The sequence below is a fragment of the Podarcis filfolensis genome, assembly GCF_964270895.1.
Source record: "Podarcis filfolensis genome assembly, chromosome: 14".
NCBI classification, from domain to species: domain Eukaryota; kingdom Metazoa; phylum Chordata; class Lepidosauria; order Squamata; family Lacertidae; genus Podarcis; species Podarcis filfolensis.
Window position 1 is genome coordinate 48,021,227 of NC_139616.1, and position 13,538 is coordinate 48,034,764.

The 13,538-nt window shown below is 48.2% G+C and overlaps 1 protein-coding gene across 4 annotated transcripts in view; it reads right to left on the bottom strand.

Moving 5' to 3' along the window:
* The window catches only part of LOC310749118 (lysosomal alpha-glucosidase-like), a 39,521-nt gene that overhangs the window by 3,702 nt on the left and 22,281 nt on the right, over positions 1 to 13,538 (bottom strand). For all 4 annotated transcript variants that reach the window (XM_083585600.1, XM_083585598.1, XM_083585599.1 and 1 more), the window contains exons 10-19: positions 13,227 to 13,340; positions 10,456 to 10,540; positions 10,119 to 10,236; positions 9,811 to 9,944; positions 8,581 to 8,732; positions 7,490 to 7,638; positions 5,917 to 6,058; positions 4,086 to 4,184; positions 2,065 to 2,229; positions 695 to 841 (exon numbers count right to left, since the gene is read on the bottom strand). In XM_083585600.1, the coding sequence (XP_083441726.1) occupies positions 695 to 841; positions 2,065 to 2,229; positions 4,086 to 4,184; positions 5,917 to 6,058; positions 7,490 to 7,638; positions 8,581 to 8,732; positions 9,811 to 9,944; positions 10,119 to 10,236; positions 10,456 to 10,540; positions 13,227 to 13,340 (1,305 nt within the window). The remainder of the gene's footprint in view (positions 1 to 694; positions 842 to 2,064; positions 2,230 to 4,085; positions 4,185 to 5,916; positions 6,059 to 7,489; positions 7,639 to 8,580; positions 8,733 to 9,810; positions 9,945 to 10,118; positions 10,237 to 10,455; positions 10,541 to 13,226; positions 13,341 to 13,538) is intronic.

A 13,538-nucleotide genomic window follows, 5' to 3' on the forward strand; every position in this document is an offset into this window, starting at 1 on the left:
CCCATGTCCTAGTCAGCGTCATTTCCCTCTCCTACAGACACGCAACATTCTGTGGCCAGCATGGTGTAGTGGTTAGAGTGTTGGACTAAGACCTGAGAGAGGAGGGTTCAAATCCCCACTTGGCCATGTAGCCCCCTCAGTGACCTTGGGTCACTCATTTTCAGCCTAACCTGCCCCTCAGGGTTGTTGTGAGAGTCAAATAAGGAAGAAAACGATGTATGAGTTCTCTGGGAGGGAAGTTGGGGTATAAATGTAAAACTAACAAACAAACATGCTCAGTCTTCATGGGCCAGTTTTCCCCCCTTCTCCACTCAGGTCGCCCCACCCCAAATACTCTATATTCTACTACTGCAAACTTTGGAGTTCCCCAAACCCTGCTGATACCTCCCCCCTTGAAGGTGGATGTCCTTGTTCTGGCTGTGTAAGGATTTATCTCTGGAGAACTGAGTTTGCTCTTAGTATATTAGAAGTGCAAATAAAAAGGAGGGTTTTTTTGTTTAAATTACAATAAAGCTAAAAACAGTACAGTGACCAAGTTAGAAAACAAAGGCAGTAGAATCATAGAGTTGCCCAGTGAAAAACAAGCAGGGATGGGCCTCTCTTGGGAGGGCATGCCAGATTCTAGGTGCCAACACAGACAAGACCCTGCCACTAGCACCCACTTGCTGCACATCCAAGCTGCCTGTTGGGTTACCTGGTTTGTCAGGTAGGTAAATGGCCTCTCCTTGCCATTGACAGTGACTGCCTTTGGCTCTTCTCGGACCCCGTAGACACTCAGCGCATCCACTGTGACGTACGTGGCTCCCGCGTTGGAATGCAGGACGGTGGAAGTGAATGTGTTCTGGAAGGAAAAGAGAAAAATAGCGGGAACTCCCTGGTCACAGCTGCCTCCCTGCTTCAGCAAACACACTCAACTCCTCTCTTCTCTTCCCCACTGCTAATATGGGATCGATTCATTCATACCACCCTGCTTCAGAAAGATTAGTCTGTGTGCAGATCCTCTGGGGCTGTCGCTAAAGGAAGAGCAGAAGTGATTCCCATCTGACGAGGCCACAGGAAGAGATCTGCTAGATTTGAAGCAACTTCTCAAGGTCGGTTGACATCAGCGGAAGAGAGAGATGGGAAGCAGGGCTCGCTCTACTGGTTCTGCTGGGGCAGGCCAGCTCCTCACCCTAGGGCAGTCATTTGCAAACTTTTTTCTCTGGACCACACTTTCAGAATAAAAAACTGCTCATGCCACATCTTTTTAGTGAGAAGAAATATATTGGAAAACACAATTAGGATTGTTTGCAGTATCACTTGTTGCTCTTGCTCTCATTTTGAAAATATATCTATCCATATTCTGCAAAAATAAAAATTGATACTACAGTGAAATGTTTAAATTTTTCATTGATTGTCCTTGAATCTTCCTGGCACACTTGGCACCCTCTCCTGCCACATCAGTGTGGTACGCCACAATTCGTGAGAACTACTGCCCTCAAGCATCACCTTCCCCCAGACTGCCTCAGGGGCAGAGATGAGAAGCGGAGCTCATTCCATCTTCTTTGCCAAAATCCCAGCTCCATCAGGCACCTCCTGCCCCTATTGAGCAATGGTTTAAAAACTGGTGGTCGACATTTAATCCCTCCTCATCTTCCTTGTCACTTTTCCCTCGTGTGCCATGCTTTTTTAGATCGTAGACCGGTGGGAAGGGACTGTCTTGTTTTAATTTATTGCATGCAAGCCGCTCTGGGAGCCTTCCTTTTGCCGAAGAGCAGGGTAAAAAGGTTCTAAGTGAATAAATACAGTGGTACCTCGGGTTACAAACACCTCAGGTTACCAACACTTCGGGTTACAGACTCCGCTAACCCGGGAGTAGTACCTCAGGTTAAGAAATCTACCTCAGGATGAGAACAGAAATAGCGTGGCGGCAGCGGGAGGCCCCATTAGCTAAAGTGGTACCTCAGGTTAAGAACAGTTTCAGGTTAAGAATGGACCTCCGGAACGAATTAAGTACTTAACCCGAGGTACCACTGTAGGCAACTTGCTGGTCACACCACAGCAGGGCAAAGAGGCTCTTCTTACCTGTGTGACGTTGAACACTAAGTAAGAATAGTCGCCCTTGGCAAACGTGTCCAGGCTCTCGCCGTCATCCCAGTAAAGGTCTCCCCAGGCATTGGCGTTCTGCGACAGGGCCGCTATCAGGTGAAGAGCGTTCCCACTGCCCACCGATGTGCTGCCTCCGAGTTTCTGAGAGGGAAAGAGATCAGCGTGTGAAATCCAGATTCACTGAAAGCAGCCCCGACTAGGGCTGGGCGATGTCTGGTTTTCAACATTGTGATATATCACGATGTCTGAAGTAACACTGAGAAAGGCTGAAAAAGGGGCTGGGATGTGGAGGAAGGGAGGCAGGAGCGACCAGGAGGAAGGGAAGGAAGCGGCCTGCTTGCTCGGGTGAAGGGTCTCCGGCCCACTCCACAGCCCAGCCTCAGGCTTGGCAGAGGGAGCCTGAGGAGGTGCTCTGCTTGCCTGAATATTTGCCTTCGTCCGAGCAAGCAGGGCAGGCTGCCTCTTTCTGAGAGAGGAATAGGGGCCTCCTAACAACTCTCTCTCTCTCTCTCTCTCTCTCTCTCTCTTTTTTAGATAATATTTATTCAGAATTTTGAAGATTACAAAGAGAAAAAAGAAAAAAAGAAAAAAAGACAGAAAAAGTACAATCATTTTAAAAAAGAGAAAAAAAAACAAAAAAAACCAGATTAAACCTTTACATAACTTTCTTCCTTTACTTATTTCCTTGACCTCCTCACACCTCCCATTTTTGTATTCTAATTCAAATTGTTATTTCAGCAAATCCTTCCAACCTTGTTCTTATCTTAATAATTTGATTTAATATATTGTAGTTTTACGTTCACTCTTTCGTCAATTCATTTTTACTTAATCCTTTATATCATTTCTACCAAAGCCATATAATTTTCTTTTTCCCAACATCTTTCTAACAATCCTTAATTTTACAAAATTTTTTGAATATTTTTGAAGATATACTTTAAACCTCCTAACAACTCTCAGCACCCTTAAAAAAAACTACAGCTCCCAGAATTCTTTGGGGGAAACCATGACTGTCTGAAATGGCGCCAGAGCACTTTAAATGTATGGTGTGGATACGGCCTCAGTTCATAAATTCACAGCAACAAATGTCCAACACTTATTTGATAACAACATTTATACAGTGGTATGCAAGGCCTTCTTTCACTTTGATCTCACTGCACATTGCACTAAACTGGTCTTTGTGTCGGTAATTATATTGTTCTAAATGGGTGTCAGTCTGGATCATACCCTGGGTTCCTTCCAGGTCTGCTTAGAAAAGGCTACTGAACAAGTTGTAACAGTTCCTTTCTTAAGGGAAAGGTTTGGGCTGGCCAGTTAAGTACTGTGATTTAACATATCCAAAGGGGGTTGCTCTGTTGCTATAGAGACAAATGGATGGGCCTTTTTGCCATCTCACCTGGCAGGATGCCACATCATCCTAGGATGGAGAACAAACCAAAAGGGACTATGAATAGGAGGGGTGTGTTTATGTGTGTGTTGGGCTGATGCTGGAAGCTAGAGGCATTTCTTGTTCTGTGCATAGCATGCACAGAGTGGAACTATGCATATTGTGCACAAACAGAACAATATGCACAAACAGAACTGAGTTCCTCGGGTCTCCAAGCCCCCTCCCAGGCTTCTCCTGCTCCCATGTGGCTGGGAAGGCAAATTCAGCAGTTAACCACAGTTTGCTGTGCCGTCCAAAGCTAGGCCTGCAGTTCATCTTTGCTGTGGTTAAACAATGAGCTCCAGCAATTGTGGTTTGGCGTTGGCTTGTTCGAAAGGTAAACCACAACAAAGCCTATAGGTTATCCTACAGCACCGCAGTGGGCAGTATGTGACCACGCAGGTGCCGTTGGACCTCAACTCCCATTAGCACCAGCCAGCAAGGTCAGGGGGTAGGGTATGATGGGACTTGCAGTCCCGCAATATGTGGAGGTCCAAGGGTTACCTACCCACCCCATTTTAAAGAAAAGCCACATGGTGGCAGGTGGAAGAGGATGAAAACTATCAGGCCTCACCTGGGTTGGCAGGATGGTTCCTTCCCGCACATGCACGTTGATGTGGTCCAGAGGTGCAGCCATCTTCAGGTTCTCCCCGCTGCTGTTCACTGAAGAGCCCTGCAGGGGGCAGTGAGGGGCTGAGCTGTCAGGTTCATGCCAAGCGGTCAGATTACAGCAGCCTCTGCCAGCCTCCCAGCAGCCCCCAACATCTGGAGCATGGGTAGGCAAACTAAGGCCCGGGGGCCGGATCCAGCCCAACTGCCTTCTCAATCTGGCCCGCGGATGGGAATCAGCATGTTTTTACATGAGTAGAATGTGTCCTTTTATTTAAAATGCACCTCTGGGTTATTTGTGGGGCATAGGAATTCATTCATTCCCCTCCCCCAATATAGTCCGGCCCCCACAAGGTCTGAGGGACAGTGGACCAGCCCCCTGCTGAAAAAGTTTGCTGAGCCCTGATCTGGAGGATGCCACGTTGGGTAGGGGCTCTATGAGACACACGGCTGCCTGTTTTGGGTCACTGGTTTTGGCCTTCAGAGCCTGAAAATGTTTGACGCCACCTAATCTGGAGGAGATGCTACACTTCCATGAGCCTTGCCCTGCATTTAGAGATCAGCATCCAAGACCTGGCCTGTTGGCCCACCAGCGAGAGTTGTTAGGCTGGTGAGAGCGAGGGACAGGGCTCTCTCAGTGGTGGCTCCACACCTTTGGAATTCCCTTCCCAGAGAGAGAGAGAGAGAAAGAGATGGCCTCATCCCTGCTGCTTTCAAAAAGAAATAAATCCGTAGGCACATTTATTAAGATTAGCTGAACAGTGATGCACTTAAAAAAAAGAAGAAGAGTAAACTGCTGGGTGGTCTTTGTGTCTGTAATTATATTGTTCTAAATTAGGGGGGGCGGGGAGTCAGTCTGGATCATACCCTGGGTTCCTTCCAGGCCTGCTTAGAAAAGGCTACTGAACAAGTTGTAACAGTTCATTTCTTAAGGGAAAGGTTTTGGCTGGCCAGTTAAGTACTGCGATTTAACACATCCAAAGGGGTTGCTCTGTTGTCATAGAGACAAATGGCTGGGCCTTTTACCACCTCACCTGGCTGGATGCCAAATCATCCTAGGGAAGAGAACAAACTGAAAGGGACTGTGTATAGGAGGTCTGTGTGTATGTGTGTGTTGGGCTGATACTGGAAGCTAGAGGCGTGTCTTGCTCTGTGCCAGACCCCAGAACTAACTTTGGGGCTTCCCTGGAAACCTAAGGGGCCCTTTGGAACTCCCTGCCTATTGAGATCAGGCAGGTGCTTTCACTGCATTTATTTCAGCACCCGCTAAATGTACATTCTTATTCCGACAAGCCTACCCAGATGCTTAGAAAGTTTGTATAGGTTTCGAATTGCTTTAGTCCAGGGTTTCCCAAACTTGGGTCTCCAGCTGTTTTTGGACTACAACTCCCATCGCCCATAGCTAGCAGGACAAGTGGTCAGGGATGATGGGAACTGTAGTCCAAAAACACCCGGAGACCCAAGTTTGAGAAAACCCTGCTTTAGTTTATTCTGTTGCGGTTTTAACTATTTGTATGTTTTAAATTATGGTTGCAATTTTTTTAGCGATTATTTTATCGCTTTATCTTTTTTTGTGAACCGTGTGGAGGCATTTCCCCTACAATCAAGAGGTATATAGTTTTTAATTGAATAAATAAATAAATAAATAAAGGGGAGGCAAGATCTTCTGGGGTGTTAATGCTGTGAGATCCAGCAGAGGAATATTTCCCAGTTTTCTTTCCTGGGGCAACAGTGACGACCCAAGCAGAGAAATTATGAGACCATCGCGGCTGGTCTGACGGGCCGCACCCTCTTACCGTGTAGTAGTCATACCACAAGCCTCGGGGAAAGTAGCCGATCACCGAATTCACGCCAGGCTCCAGCACGGGAGTCAGCAGCAGGCCTCGCCCCCAGAGGAACTGCCTGTCAATGGAGTAAGTGGCCACATCCTTCGGGAACCTAGGAGGGAGGAACACCAGACACTGATTGACGCCACGCATTAAAAGCACCACAAGACCCCTTTAAAAAGCTATGGCTTCCCGTAAAGCGTAATGGTTGGAATGTTGGACTAGGGCCTGGGAGAGCAGGGTTCGAATCCCCACGCATCCATGAAGCTCCCTGGGTGACCTTGGAACCAGTCACCATCTCATCGCCTAACCTACCTCACAGGAAGGAGGAGAACCACGTAAACCACCTTGAGATCCTTGGAACATAAAGGTGGTATAAAAATGTAATAAATACAACAAACAAATAAATAAAATGTTTTGTTTAAGGGTGCTGAGAGTTGTTGGGAGTCCCTTATTACCTTAATTATCGTTATTATTCATTCAGTTTATATACAGTCCTTTATCAAAAGATCTTAATGTACAATGTTAAAAACACATGACAGAGCATCAATGATACAAACTTTAAAAGAAAAGCAGACTGACAGACAGCCTAAAAAATGAATAAAAAGCATACTGACAGACAGCCCAATAATAATAAAATAATCATTATAATAACAGTCCCCTGTCCCACATTTTCACAGGCCATAGATTATTTAATAGCCATAAGGTTAAGGTAAAGGTAAAGGGACCCCTGACCATTAGGTGCAGTCGTGGCCGACTCTGGGGTTGCGGCGCTCATCTCGCTTTATTGGCCGAGGGAGCCAGCGTGCAGCTTCCGGGTCATGTGGCCAGCATGACTAAGCCGCTTCTGGCGAACCAGAGCAGCGCACGGAAACGCCGTTTACCTTCCCGCCGGAGTGGTACCTATTTATCTACTTGCACTTTGACGTGCCTTCAAACTGCTAGGTTGGCAGGAGCAGGGACCGAGCAACGGGAGCTCATCCTGTCGCGGGGATTCGAACCGCCGACCTTCTGATCGGCAAGTCCTAGGCTCTGTGGTTTAACCCACAGCGCCACCCGCACCCCATTTAATAGCCATAGGCCCTGGTAAAGAGGAATGTTTTTGCCTGGCGCCTAAAGACATGCAATGATGGCACCTTCAAGAGCTGCAATTCCCAATTTCCTGGGAAGACTAATGGAGTGTCAAACCACAATGGGAATGGAGGTTCTGAGAAGGGAACAGGGGCTCCTAACAACTCGCAGCACCCTTAGCAAACTACGACTCCCACAACTCTTTGTGGGAGGAGCCATTGCTTTTTAAAGCAGTAGCACAGAGCTTTAACTGTGTGGCGTGAATGTGGCTTGGGTGTCCCAGGCTGAAAGTGCTACTGCACTTTATGAATTAATGGGTTCCTGATTCTGTTAGGGACCTTAAACTTCCTGTGGATAACCCCACCCCACCCCCCGGGAAGCTTTGGCAAGGCAAGGGAGAGAGCTGCGCCGTTCTCTTAGCCCTGAACCATGCCCACTTACAAGCCCCCTGGAAATCAGCACAATTCCTTACTCAAAGAAGAGAGGCCGGGCCACGGTGTCCCCTTGCAGGTGAGCCCGGTGGAAGAGGGAGTAGAGGTACGGCAGGAGGGCATAGCGGACCTCTAGTGCTGTCTTCATGGCAGTTCGTGCGGCAGGGCTGAACGCGGAGGGATCCTGGGCCTGAAGAGAAGGGTGGAAAACAACAGTAGGCAAATGAGCAAAAACGGTGGCACGCAGAAGACCAGGGCAAAGGAAGCTGTGTGGCGTAGGGGTTAGAGTCCTTGCATAGGACCTGGGAGACCGGGGTTCCAATTTCCACTCGGCCATGAAACTCACTGGGTGTGACCCTGGAGGCTGGCCACTGCCCTTATCCTAACCTACGTCACAAAGTCGTTGTGGGGATTAAATGAGGAGTGGGGAGAACCACGTGCACCACCTTGAACTCCTTGGAGAAAAGGGGGGGCGGTTATAAATGCAACAAACAAACAAACAAAAATGGTCCAGATTGTGCAGAAACTTGAACTTTTTTAAAAAAATGAATTAAATACTGTATGCTTGCATTGTTGCAACCTGCCCTGGGATCTTATGGTGAAGGGCAGGGAAGACATCAAATAAATAAGAAAACAAACCCAACAATGATGGGAAGCTGAATTCAGAGCTTTCTTTACCCTGCTCTGAGTCGTATCTGAGGATCAATTCAGAAAATCATGTTCTGCATCAGGTGCGACCAAACACTTTGAAAGAAGGGGCAAAATAATGTCAACGGCATAAAGCAAACTGGGTGGTTTGGTTACCGGCACTCAAAAGAGGCTCCCCTCTTGCATCTCTGCATGAGCTCACAGCTTCCCAATTGGAGAAGCAGACTCAGATCAGAGACTCATGCAGAGTGGTGGTGGAGCACTCTGAGGAAGACAGGCAGACCTTACTGTCTTACCCGAAAACAAATCGTGCTGCACGTTAGCAAAGTGTGCCTCCAATTCTGGTTTTGAAGAATTTTTATTAACAAAAACAAGAGAAGCAAAAAGTTTTAACTCAAAGGCTGTGAGGGTGGGAATGCATTAGCTAATCGGAAGTTTGAGAAACACTTAATGTGAGTCCCCGTCCTGCCCCCAGCAGCTTCACCTTCACATCCTGGGTGTTGTGGTTTCGTGCAAAGGGGTAGAAGGCTCCCAACTGCATCCAGCGAGTGCAAAGCTCCTCCGAAGTGGAGCCCGAGAAGCCGCAGATGTCTGCCCCAACCAACGGGATCCCAAAGAGGCTGAAGCTGAGCACCCCTGAGGATTCAGGCAGAGGGGAAAGGAGTCAGTAGTGGCCAGGCGATTACTGACATTAACACCTGGATGAATTTCAGATTAGATCACCGCAATGCATTGTTTATGGGGCAGGCCTTGGAGACAGTCCGAAACCCCCAACTGGTACAGAATGCAGCCACCTGCCTATGGACACTATGCCTGTTTTAAAACAACTTCACTGCTTCCAGCCTTTTCCCAGGTCCAATTGAAGGAGCATGGTTAAACAGGTCTGGAAGGAGCCGGAGCTAGGATTGGTCCATAAAAAACACCCAGTGTTAGTGAAGTTAGCCCTTTATTCAAAGAAACCCAAACAGTGCAGGCCTAACAATCACAGCAATTCTTCCCGGTAGGTCTTGCCCCAAAGAGGCAGTGGTGAGGACTGAAGGTCCCTGCCTACTCACCACTGCCTAAGTCTCCTCCTCCCCAGGGTTTTCCCCAAGCAATATGAGACTGTGTTAGTGTGCAAACATTCTTTCCTCTGCTCTTTTCATTTCTCTGCATGTTCTAGGAGACCGGGGGGAGGGAGCTGGTTGCAACAGGAGGGTGGGACTCGCTGGCTTTTTCAGCAGCCTGCCTCATCTCTGTCTCATGGCTGCCACACCCCCTCCTCTCCAGGCTCCACTTCTGTCTCTGTAACTACTACCTTCTGTAACTACAAGCCAAAGGCTGCCTCCAGGATCATACTGTGAACTGAATGTAAGTTAACTTCTTAATATTTTAAAGAGAAGGCTGTTGTGTCTTTATTGTTTTTAAAAGGGAATAAAGGGGAATTTACCAGGAACAATCCAATCTGGACAAGCCAGACCGGATTGCTTAACTCAAGAGATTCAAACGAATCTACCAACTAGCTTCCTGCGATATACAGAGAATGTGCTCTACTACCAGCTCATGAGGAAGGATAATGTTTAATAAATGTATCCTCTCCTACTATCCACAACATTCCCACAAGAATAGGGTGCTGGACTAGATGGGCTATGGGCCTGATCCAACAGCCAGGCTCTCCGTGAGTCTTTCTGGAGAGCTGTGTCTGCAGCTGGAAAAGAAAACCACTTGCACGTACCTGGGATGGAGCAGACCATGTCCTTCCACTCGCTTCTGTTGTCACCAAGCCAGTGCCCTGAATACCTGCCCTGGCTGGGGAAGGAGGAGCGGGAGATGACAAAAGGCCGCTTGCCTCGGATCTTGACTAGCGCGCTAAAAGTGGGGGGAAAGAAAAAGGAGACTAGCAAAAATGTTTGCTTGTAAGCTGAGAGCACGGGAAGGGATGCCAGCTAACTTTGGCCCTGGAAACCGGACATGCCTTGTTTGTCTGTCACTGATGCTCTCATGCCCCAGACAAACCCATCCACCAAGGCGCTGGGAGCTTACCTAGCAGTAGCCTTGGCTTCCATCAGCCCATAGAGGTTATGGAGGTTGTAGTGCACAGATGCGTTCTGCCTGGAGGAGGCACAGATGGTCTTGGCGGAAAGGGAATTTCCCAGTACGGCTGGTGGAGAAAGAGAACGGCTGGTTAGAAGAAGTACAACAAATTGCGTGTGCTTGGCAAACAGGTACGAGCTCCTATCTGGGGTGGCTGACCCATGGAGACCATTTCTCTTTCTCTCTCTCTCTTCCTGTTGCACACAAACACAGAGGCAGTCACTCAAGAAGGCTATTGTAGGATCATGGGCATGTACAGCAGGATCTAAAGCATCTCCTCTCTTACCGGGCACGTATGGGGGTTTATCCAGCTCTTCCTGGGAACAGCCTGCAGTGGAGCCATCCACAAAGTTCGAAGGTTCATTCATGTCCTAAAGCAAAGAGGTTGGGGCCAATTAAAATGTCCCAGTTCACACACTACCCACAGAAATTTAAACTTTCCTCAAGCACAGGTCAGCTGCAGACCATGGGACTTGCCCTGAAGCCAACAAGAGCATTTTAAGCGCAACATTTTTTGTGTGTTTCGAAGGCACAGATATCTGTGTTTGTTCAATGTGAATGTAGCCCTAAGGTTATGGCCTGACCATAGGTTGCGAAGCAGTGAGGGGTGACCCCCCCCAGCTCCTCAAACAGGGTTGGCTCAGAAATAAGCCATGCTACTCCCCATCCTGTCTGCAAAAGTGAAAATTGCTTGGCTTGTTTTTGAGGCAATCTGAATTTGGACTGGAGGCCAGCAGCAGCAGCTCTGACCCCCAAGCCTCCCTCCCTCATCTCCCCCATAAGCCTCCTTGCCTGCCCCCTGCTCTTTCTCCCCCCCTTCCTTCCTTCCTTCCTTCCTTCCTTCCTTCCTTCCTTCCCACTCACCAGCCCTCCAAACCCCCTTTTCCTGCCCCACATGGCTGGCTGCGGCAGCTGACACTCTTAATTTGGGGAAAAACAGGAGCAGGAAAGAGAAAGAGGTCTCTTACCACCTCCCTCTGCTGCCACATCCAAGAAGCCCACGGGGGAACTAAACTATTGAAACGCCTCTTGGGAGAAATTACATTTGCCAGGATCAACTTAGGGGCGCATTTATTCAGGTATTTATTGTGTTTCCATCCTACTTTTTTCTCCAAGGAGCTCAATGTGGCACACACTGTTCTCTCCCCCTTCCTCGTTTAATCCGTATAACAACCGTGCAAGGTAGGTTAGGCCAAGAGGCAGCAACTGGCCCTCAAGGCCACCTTGTGAGCTTCATGGCCAACTGGGGATTCGAACCCCAGTCTCCCAGGTTCTAGTCTGACACGCTAACCACTAAGCAACACTGCCTCTAAGAACCTGCCTTATACCAAGTCAGACCACTGGCTCACCCAGCTTAGTGCTAGCGGCAGTGGCTCTCCAAGGGATTGGACCTGGGACCTTCTACATGCAAGGCAGGTGCTCGGCCAATAAGCTATGGTCCTTCCCCCAGCCTTGCACCTGGTCTGCTGTTTAACAGCACCCCTGGGCACTGGGCTTTAATGTTTAGCTCCCACATTGGGTCAGAGGAGTGTGGGATGTGATTCATGAGAGGCAGTCAAGTACAACATTCCTTGTAATTCTAGAGATGACATGCGAGGGAATGTTTGGTCCAGCCAGTTGAAAACTTCCTGTTCCTCCTGGGCTGGAGCATCCTTCCTTTTGTATGTGATAGGTGGGCGTGACCTGTCCAGGTAACCTGTCCAGGTAACAAAAGGACAAGTTATGCAGCACCCTTCCCTCTTTTCGACGTCCTTCGTTTGACCAGCTTTTAGCTAGGACTGCTCTGCTAGCTCTCAGCTAGCAGAAGCACTGGGATTATTCCCCCATATGGGGGAGATCCACATGTTCATATTTGTAACTAAGTCTGCCTTCAGGAATCCAACTGTGAACTGATGTGAGTAAACTTCTTTTATTGACTTTGAATAAGATTGTGGTGTCTTTATTCTTTTAGGAGGGATTCAAGGGAACTTACCAGGAACGTACAATTCAATCTGAGACAGACTGAATTGTATAATAGTGAGAGGCTCACACGAGCCTGCAACCAGCTGTCTGCTGTGCATGTAAAAAGGGGAATGTAACTCTGCTAAGTAAAGGAATTTACTAGCGCAAGTTAGGAAGGATATTAATAAACAGTATATCCTTTCCTGCCACCCTGAACATTCCCACAAGGAGTGGTTAGAGTGACAGACTATGACCTGGGAGACCAGGGTTCAAATTCCCACTCAGCTGTAAAGCTCACTGCGTGGCCATGGGCCACTCTCTGTCTCTCAACCTAACCTACCTCACAGGGTTGTTGTGGAGATGCCACGAGGAGTGGCGGGAATCACATACCAAACTTTGAGCTCCTGGGAGACAGAGGTGGAACATAAATGCTTATAGGGACAGAACCACCTAAAATGTATAGAAACTTATTCATGTACAGTGGTGCCCCGCAAGACGAACGCCTCGCAAGACGAAAAACCAGCTAGACGAAAGGGCTTTCCGTTTTGGAGGCGCTTCGCAAAACGAATTTCCCTATGGGCTTCCTTCGCAAGACGAAAGCCCTTAGGGAAATCTCCAGGACAGCGGGGAAGCGCAGCGCGTCTTCCCCACTGTCCTCGGACCTCCTCCGAAGGCTGGCGGTGGGGCGGAGAGACCTTCTCCCCGCGCCAGCCTTCAGATGGCTGTCCTGAAGACTTGCGGTGGGAGGAGGGTTTTCCTTCCCACCGCCAACATTCAGAATGCTGTTCTGAATGTTGGCGGTGGGGAGGAAAAACCCTCCTCCCACCGCAAGCCCCGGGAACAGAGGAGAAGCGCTGCGTGCCTTCCCCTCTGTTCCCGTACCTGTCTATATAAGTATAAATAAAAGTATAAATAAAATTTGAAAAACTGGAAAAAAAGAGTAGATGATCCTTTGGAAAAAAAGAGTAGATGACTTCCAACTGTATAGTTCTGTGATTCTAATACTCCAAATCTAATACTCCAAATCTAATACTCATCATCTCCCCTTTTCAGTGCCCACTCAACTGTTGCAACTTTTCTGTTTAGAAACCGGAAAAGATTGAAGAAGGAACTTACAATCCAAAGGCCATCGAAGGGGACGAGGGAGTGGAATCTGTCCAGGTTTTCCAGCCACCACTGGTGAGTGTTTAGGTTAGAGAAGTCGGGGAAAGCGGTGAGGCCAGGCCAGACCTAGGGGGTGGGGGACAACAGCACAAATCTGATGGATAAAATTCAGGCAGAGTTGAACCCAATCAACACTCTGCATGAGGTGCAATAGGTTAGCGCCTTATCCAGTCCACCAGGCTTACCCGTATTTATTTATTATTTAATTCATGTTTACCATCTAGGCCAGTAGTTGCCACCGGCCTTTAGGTTCCATAAAAGTAT